The 8,303-nt window shown below is 42.7% G+C and overlaps 1 protein-coding gene across 2 annotated transcripts; it reads left to right on the top strand.

The window, feature by feature from the left end:
* Positions 1 to 262: 262 nt before the first annotated feature.
* Positions 263 to 8,139, top strand: notum1a (notum, palmitoleoyl-protein carboxylesterase a). Of its 2 annotated transcripts, XM_034593926.1 has the most exons (12): positions 263 to 877; positions 3,619 to 3,671; positions 3,784 to 3,879; positions 4,196 to 4,256; positions 4,341 to 4,399; positions 4,492 to 4,594; positions 4,681 to 4,872; positions 5,037 to 5,134; positions 5,222 to 5,369; positions 5,457 to 5,504; positions 5,627 to 5,965; positions 6,023 to 8,139. In XM_034593926.1, the coding sequence occupies exons 1-11, from the start codon at positions 549 to 551 to the stop codon at positions 5,928 to 5,930; spliced, it is 1,491 nt and encodes a 496-aa protein (XP_034449817.1). In that variant the 5' UTR covers positions 263 to 548; the 3' UTR covers positions 5,931 to 5,965; positions 6,023 to 8,139. The 2 variants fall into 2 exon arrangements, with proteins under 2 accessions (XP_034449817.1, XP_034449816.1); XM_034593925.1 differs by having other exon boundaries at positions 5,627 to 8,139.
* The last annotated feature ends 164 nt before the right edge of the window (positions 8,140 to 8,303 follow it).

The raw sequence follows: 8,303 nt of genomic DNA, 5'->3' as shown, positions 1-8,303 counted from the left end.
TCATAAATTTGTGGTGGAATGGGAAATGTGCATTTTAAGGCCAATAAAAGCCACCACATCAAATGAAACATCGCGGATCAAAGGAACCAACGCATGGGCATTTTTTTCCCCTCTATAAATTAAAAAGGGGGGTAGTCTGCCACGCTTGATCATGCCCCGAGTCCTGCCCCGCTCCTGCGATTGGCTGGACTGACACACAAGGGGGGAAAGTTTGAATAAAATACAAGAGCATGGCACGAGTGTTGTCGTTCAAGCTTGCGCGCTTGTCCAGCAGTTCTCCTGGATATATGGGCAAAGAGTTATAGGCGCACTTCTTGAAAGTTTCAAATACTGAGCGAATTTGACAGATGACTGTGACTGGTCTGAGGACTTGTTCTTTTAAGTGACATTAAAACGTATGCGTTTCTCGGAACCGCCGGCGAGATTGTGGCGTCTTTTTTTTGGTGCGTAATAGTCGTTTAATTTCTCCGCTCCGTTTGTGAAAACTGTTGTGTCTCCGTGACGAGACGCTGCATTTTGAAGGAAGGGCATCTAACCCCGTGGATACGATGACAGCGATCAGAATGGTTTCATCAGTGCTGCTGCTGGTGCTGATGCAGTCCGGAGCGCTTTGCGCACGGAGGTTCCGGGGTGGCCGCAACCCACAACCGCGACGCGCACCACCTCCTCCAACGTACCGGGCCGACCGGGGCGAGACCACGGAGAGCTTCCCTCTGGATTTCACCGCCGTGGAGGAGAACATGGATAACTTCATGACACAAGTCAAGAACCTCGCGCAGTCCCTGTACCCGTGCTCGGCGCAGAAGCTCGACTACGACATGAAGCTGAACCTTTTGGAGAATACATCAGTCACCTGCAACGACGGAAGTCCTGCGGGGTATGTACCAACTGAGAGACGCATTACAGTGTAACAGATCCGTGATTTCCATGAGACTGGATCACCGACAGGTCAAAGCAAGGGCAGCTGTGCAGCAGTGCGCCCTGGAGCTACAGTAGGAATTGTTATTTTGCGTAAAGGGTACTTCAGCAGGGCGCACCTCATCCTGCAGGACATCCTGCTACCCGAAGTAAACCCACATGTATCTGGCCTCAGGACACCGGTGCTCATCTCAATAAACATGTTAGTAGACTGCGCGCAGAAGTTTCCCAATCTGGTTTAAAATTATATGAAATAGGAACATTTTGAAAAAATAATTTTCCGGGAAAGTACAAAGGTCCAGTCGGGATAAGACAGACAGCTGCTTTGTGTCAGCGAAGCGTGAAATTTGCCGACAGCCACATGGCCCATGCTTCATTTCCTTTGCTTCAAATTAGTATGCAGGATTTGCTCTGCAGAAAGTTTAGATTTAAGTTTTCAGACCCCCGCCCCTATCTCTCTTTCTCTCTCCTCTGCCTCCCTCTCCGTCTCTCTCTTTAGGTTGCATCCAGTGCGCACACTGTTGACTTATTGTGATTGTACGGTAGTTTTAACAGTAGGTTTTCTCTACTTGTTATTTCTCTGTTTGCTTAATGGGGTGAACAATGGATGGCTACTTTGACATCCACTCCTGACTCTGTCGTTAAGCAAAAATCCATTTGGCTGTAAGAAAAGCCTGCATGGTTTCTCTTCTAAAGGGGGATAAGCCATGACACTAAAAGCACATTAACATCAGACAGAGCCTCTGTCTCTTCTATTGTATAACACATAAACACCTCTCGGTCCTATAGGCACTGTGTTATGTGCCATTTGGTAAAGCAGAGAGTGAAACAGTGGGTTAAACCGATTCTTATACAAATAATACTGTTGACTGAGTTATGGCAGGTGGGGATGACTCAGATAAGAGGGGCGGTTTAAAACATGTCATTTTTCATATTCATACACATCTTTACATCATTTTCTATGTGAGCCATGTCCTAAGGATAGTGCACACAACTTATTCTACATACGTATTCTACATTATTATAATAAAGGTTTGTGCCACAATGAGAGAACAGCATTTAAATTGCGTGGCCACATGAGACTTTGATGCCATCATGAAAAGGAACTTATCTGGGACCAGTTCAGTGCCGACTTGACTGAGATATGTTTTGATGTATACAGTACATGTGTCTTTATGGATTTACTATCCTGTCTTAATTCTTGTTAAACCCCAGAGTGCCTGGTAGGGAGAGCTGTCCCCCCAGCGCGGTAAAGCTCTTTGCGCTCTTTAGAGACGCAGCATGAGGACGAGCGCAGGGGACAGTTACTGGCAGATGGCCGTTTCATTCACTACACGTGCGGTGGCTGAAATACTAATCCATCAGTTGCTAGCAGTATTTTCCAGAGAGGTATTGTTACAGTTAACAGACAAGTGAGGATAAAAGGTTTAAAAATAAATAAATAAAACATTCACTGATGGTGGAACTGTGTGATTCATCTTTTGGAGTTGCACTTGTTAGAGCGAGTGGGTTGATGCAGCAGCGCCTTCGCTTCTTGGCTTGTTTCGCTTGCCAAACCCGCCTTCACTTTGTTGTTTGGAAGTAGTAAGTAGAGTGCACGGTCCTCAGCCTACATCACTGACTGTGGCTCGAAATAATAGTACAAGACATCAGCTTTAGCCAAAATGTGATTCGGTGTCTGAGAAAACAGCTCAGAGCTTCAGCCAAGTCAGTTTTCTTTTGCTCTTTAGGAGTTTAGTCACTGGCAAAGTTGGGTGAATATTTGTAGAATTAAACACCCCTCAGCCTCAAAGAACTACATTTGGAAGAACTCATCTCTGTGGCTAAAGCTACTCTGCAGAACAGAAATGCTCTCTTATCCATCATTATGTTGAAAAATAGATGATGATCAGGAGAATCAAGGCGTCTTCTGGGCTGACAACATACAGCACGTAACAAAATGTTTCCTTCACACTTATCTTACCCATGGTGCATTTAAGGACATTATCATGAGCGTGTAATGCGTCCTAAACACAGCAGACATCGTACGTGTGTGTTGACACAGCCACACACCAAATTAAGTTATGTCCCTTATCGTATCATTACTGTGGACAGGAGCCTTGATTATATCTATACTGCGTGTGATGACAACAGCTGAGGAATGATGAGCTCACAGTGAAGAGATTATGATGGTACATTACCAATTCTTGCTACATTAAACATAAGGAATACCATCTACAGGCATAAAAGGGATAGGGGAAGGAAGGCTGTTTATCTTCTGCTTAATCACTAGATCAGTTCCCTAAGTGCAGAACATACACACGTCACTCATTGTTCCTCTCCCTGATTTTATGTTGGCAGCATTACATTTCGGCTGTTTTGTGTCACCTTTTTTAAGATAACGATCCAAAACAGGACATCCTTGTTTAGATAGAAACGATGAGGTCATGTTTGTTTTTGTTTCATGCCTGGATACCATGTTTGTTGGTGGAAACACTGAGGGTAATACTTTTCAGCGTTTCATCTTTCTCTCTCCAGTGCATCATATTGAACTTGTGGAATGTGTCTGTTTCTGTTTGATGTTTATCATGTTTTTATTGCTACAGTGGCAGTGTCAAATAAACGTTGAGGACTTTATAATCTTATTTACATATTTTCAATATTTGCGGAACTTATACGCCTGCTATAATGTGTGGATTTTATGTTTTTTGTGTCTTGTAGGTACTATCTGAAAGAATCACGAGGCAGCAGACGGTGGCTGATATTCTTAGAGGGTCAGTATTAACGATGCATCTTAACAATTTGATTTCATCCTCAAATTCATAATCAATAATAACTGTAGTTGATTTGTGTGAGAAATTAAATCTGCTGTGTTTCTGCTTCCAGGTGGCTGGTACTGTTTCAACAAGGAGAACTGCGACAGCCGATACGAGACCATGAGGAGATTGATGAGCTCATCCAAGTGGGCCCAAACTAAAACAGGTCAGCTTCAGCAAGTCATAAATGTTTCACTATTCACACTGCTGTGTACGACTCTGGCCTGACCCCCCTCACACAGTGGAAAAAAGTGCTTAGATCCCACTGTGTCTCAGAAATTAAAAAGGATCAGTGCTCATCTTTAGTGTTTTTGAGACGAACACCCTGCCACCTGGCGCCCACTGCTGTCGGAACCGAGATGCCTCCCTCTCTCATTGCAGCGTAATAACTGTAATCAATGTGGTAATGATGATGAGGAAGAAGAGGATGTTGCCTGGGAGTGCCAGGACGGTTAATGACACATGTTGATCTGTCTCTGCAGGAACAGGGATCCTGTCTCCACTGCCGGAGGAAAACCCTCACTGGTGGAATGCCAACATGGTGTAAGTTGACTCTTGTTTTTGTGCTTAGTGACACTCAGCTTTGTAATCATAGGTGGCAACTTTAACCTTACGTTGGTTTTGCAGGTTCATCCCGTACTGCTCCAGCGACGTGTGGAGTGGCGCTACGGCCAAAACGGAGCAAAGTAAGAAATGACAAAAGTCATAAAAAACCATAACATACTGTACATATCATTAGAGCTGATTTACAGTGTTACTTTCTTTGTCTTATATAAAGGTGGCTATGCCTTCATGGGCTCACTGATTATCCAGGAGGTAGTGAAGGATCTGCTGAACAAAGGTCTGGACAACGCAAAGGTCCTCCTCTTAGCAGGAAGCAGGTGTGTACACGTGAGAGCACCCTTCCACATCTCATTCACATTCCTGTGTAGGTACCAGTGTGATTAAGTCATGTTTCGATGTGCAGCGCGGGTGGCACTGGGGTCCTGCTGAACGTAGACCGTGTGGCGGAAACACTGGAGGGACTTGGACACACTGGGATACAAGTGCGAGGTCTGTCTGATTCTGGCTGGTTCCTGGACAACAAACAGTACCACTGCACAGACTGTGTGGACGCTGTCAACTGTTCACCCACTGAGACCATCAAAAGAGGCATAAAGTAAGGGAGACAATTACTGTTATCATAAAATATTAGAAGTCAAGATTTTGTAAGATGGTAGCACTAGTCGCCAAAATAGTCGTAGTAGTATTCGAGTTGATGAGATCCTCAGGTGCTTTGTACAGACATCATGTCTCATCTGTACTTTTGACCTGCCCGGTCAGGTACTGGGGAGGAGTGGTGCCAGAGAGGTGCCAGCAGACACATCAAGGAGAAGAGTGGAACTGTTTCTTTGGCTACAGAGTATTCCCGTCAATAAAAAGTGAGTCTTATTCTGTACTACCTATGTATGTATCCACAGCAAGGTCCAAGTCTAGTCTTATATTAATCTTCTGTTCGCCCTGTTCAGGCCCTGTGTTTGTGGTCCAGTGGCTCTTTGATGAGGCCCAGCTTACAGTGGACAACATCCAGCTAACCGGACAACCTGTGCAGGAAGGCCAGTGGCGCTACATCCAAAATCTGGGCATAGAGCTGAGAAACACTCTGAAAGATGTCCCGTAAGTTTCTGCATTTTAATTGTAGAATCCAAATTAGGTCTATAGCATGTGTTCCGATTGATTTATGTTTTTTTTATCCTTTTTCAGGGCTATGTTTGCTCCAGCATGCCTATCTCATGAAGTTATCACCAGAAAGTGAGTATGATTTGTTTTTCACACCTCCCTTTCAAGTGTGTAACTGACAGAGGGAATTTGAAACCGTGCACTCAGGCTGTTCTACGTGTGAGCTGACACTGCCCCCATGTGTTGTCTTCTAGCTACTGGATTGACGTGCAGGTTAAAGGCACCTCCTTGCCTCGAGCGCTGCACTGTTGGGACCGGAGCCTCAACGACAACAGGAACAACAAAGCCCCGCCCAAAGGCTGCCCGGTGCATTTGATTGACAGCTGCCCGTGGCCACACTGCAACCCCACCTGCCCGACCATCCGAGACCAGTTCACGGGACAAGAGATGAACGTCATTCAGTTCCTCATGCACATGGGCTTCGATGTGCAGAAGATGGCTCAGCAGCAGGGCATGGACCCCAGCAAGCTATTGGGCATGCTCAGCAGCGGCAGCTAAAGGGACACACACACACACACACACACACACACACACACACACACACACACACACACACACACACACACACACACACACACACACACACACACACACACACACACACACACACACACACACACACACACACACACACACACATTCAGTATCTCCAAGCTATAAGTCCGAGCAGGGCTGTCTGCTCTCTCTGGCCAGTGTCCCATGCCAAATACCTCCAAGTACCCATCCACCATCACAACCCAGGATACCTATGTTCTATTCCCCTCTGACCTTCTGTTTACTTTAGTCCAAACCTCATGGTCATACAAAGGGGCTTACATTTTGACACACAATCCTTTCCATCAACGACTGGGTACAGGGCCAACACGCCACCATGACAAGGCACAACTCTCTGCTACTCTCCATTTAAATTATCTTTTGCTTTGTAAAAGAAAAGAAATAATCACAAATGTAATCCAGTTTTAAGGATGCTCATTGATGTTCTGTTTTTTTTAAATATTATTTCCATCCTTCCATATAGACTATATTAAGTCATTGTTAAAGGTTGAGTGTGTAGGATTTAGTGACATCTAGTGGTGAAGTTGCATGTTGCAGCTGAATATCCCTCACCTCACCCTCCGAAAGAGAACCCGTGGTGGCCTTCGGTTGTCATAAAAACTCAAAAGGTGTTTAGTTTGTCCTGACTGGGTTACTGTAAAAAACATGGGGGCCTCCATAGAGAAGACTCACTCCTGATGTAAATATAAAGTATTTAAAAATAAATGGCTCATTCTAGGGTAAAGAAAAACAACAATTTGTACAATTTAGGTGATTACACACGGGTGAAAATATCACTAAGATTATTTTATATTCCTTTTCTGCCAATAAATCCCTTTCACCTAAATCTTACACACTGGATCTTTAAAGAAAGAAAATGTCTCAATGATGTAAGGATGCTGTTAATTAAAAACTATAGATTATATAAGGGTATAATTTTGTTCAAACTGTTTTATAGTTGGGTTCTTGTACACAAAACAACTAAAGTCTCATTAACGGGGACATATGATAAGTTTAGAAAAGCACTGGATCAGAAAGGAAATTTCATATTTACCTCTACGATAGAGAGAAACAACCTAATAACACTAGTAATGCCTTTGATCAACTTCTCACACTCTACATAGTTAGGCTGCAGTCTAGGGCTGCAGTCTATATTGATACTTATAACAATAAATCCCACATTACAATTTTCATTTAAATTAAAGATTGATTGTTGCTCCTGAGTGATGGTTGTGGTTTTAAACTCTTTCTTTATGAGCAGAGAATGAGAAAAATGCTAAACAGTAACAAATTTACAAATCTGAGGTACATCAAATATATGTTAAACCTCTTCAATGTGCCTCCACAAGCAATATATCGATATATATATTGAACCGTTGTTATATTCCTATTCATGAAAATTATATTGCAATAACTATCAATATTGTTGAAAACCCTCTTGACCGTGTTTAAATCGGAGTGGCATATTTTCGACAGCTGTGAAAGACGCCACGGTGTCCGGTCCAGTCATATTGTGAAACTCATTGCGGTGCTAAAGTGGACCTAGAAACACTTAGCAGGTCTGTCAGAAGCTGTACGTACACACACCACAGTGCCATTACATCTAGTCTATACCTCTTTCTCACAGGCTGCATCACCACAATACGATGGTCCAGACCCAATCGAAGGCAACACATTCATGTTAGGTCACCTCAGTAGCTCAGCAATCCTCAGATCAATGCAATGAACATTTAAAGGGAGACAAATACCGTGTATTGTATATTTTTGGGAGTATTTGTATAGGTTCTTTCAAGTGTTCACTATTGCAACTCCCTTATTATATTTCATAATAGAGATCACTTTTTAATATAATGACAGTGTTGTATGTAATGATGTCTTTATATATGATGTTTTTTTAAAAGACCTCTATTTCGCATCACACCAGAGAAGGAAAGGTATTACAAATTGTAATTTTATTCTGTAACATATTTTTTAACAGATAAAAAAAACTCAAGCTACATTGGTAATTTACATATTTATTTTGTTATGTAAATCATATTTATAAGTGCTATTTTCACAGAGAAGTGATTCTTTGTAAATTGTAAATACATTGCTGTTTTTTTTTTCTCTTTGTGTTGATTGCATGTCTTTGTATCAGACCTGAAAGTAACGTCACATTACATAAACTACAAGGTAAATATTGCTGTGTGGTCTTGTAATTGCTGTTCTGATGATGCTTATTACTAATGTTATTACTAGTACTATTCGTTGTTACACAATTCCTATGTTACACTCATAGTAAAAATCCCTTTAGCAGGCGGTAAGGTCAACAGCTCCCTCAGCCACCGAACAGATTGA

This window comes from Hippoglossus hippoglossus, chromosome 8, assembly GCF_009819705.1.
Source record: "Hippoglossus hippoglossus isolate fHipHip1 chromosome 8, fHipHip1.pri, whole genome shotgun sequence".
Classification (NCBI taxonomy): domain Eukaryota; kingdom Metazoa; phylum Chordata; class Actinopteri; order Pleuronectiformes; family Pleuronectidae; genus Hippoglossus; species Hippoglossus hippoglossus.
The sequence above is the reverse complement of the archived record's forward strand: the minus strand, read 5'-3'. Positions and strand labels throughout refer to the sequence as shown.

Bases quoted from the DNA above. Each gene is read 5' to 3' on its own strand.
- notum1a (XM_034593926.1), top strand. From the start codon at position 549: ATGACAGCGATCAGAATGGTTTCATCAGTGCTGCTGCTGGTGCTGATG. The intron at 4,257-4,340 runs GTAAGTTGACTC...TTGGTTTTGCAG, and splicing joins TGGTGGAATGCCAACATGGT to GTTCATCCCGTACTGCTCCA. The intron at 4,873-5,036 runs GTAAGGGAGACA...CTGCCCGGTCAG, and splicing joins ACCATCAAAAGAGGCATAAA to GTACTGGGGAGGAGTGGTGC.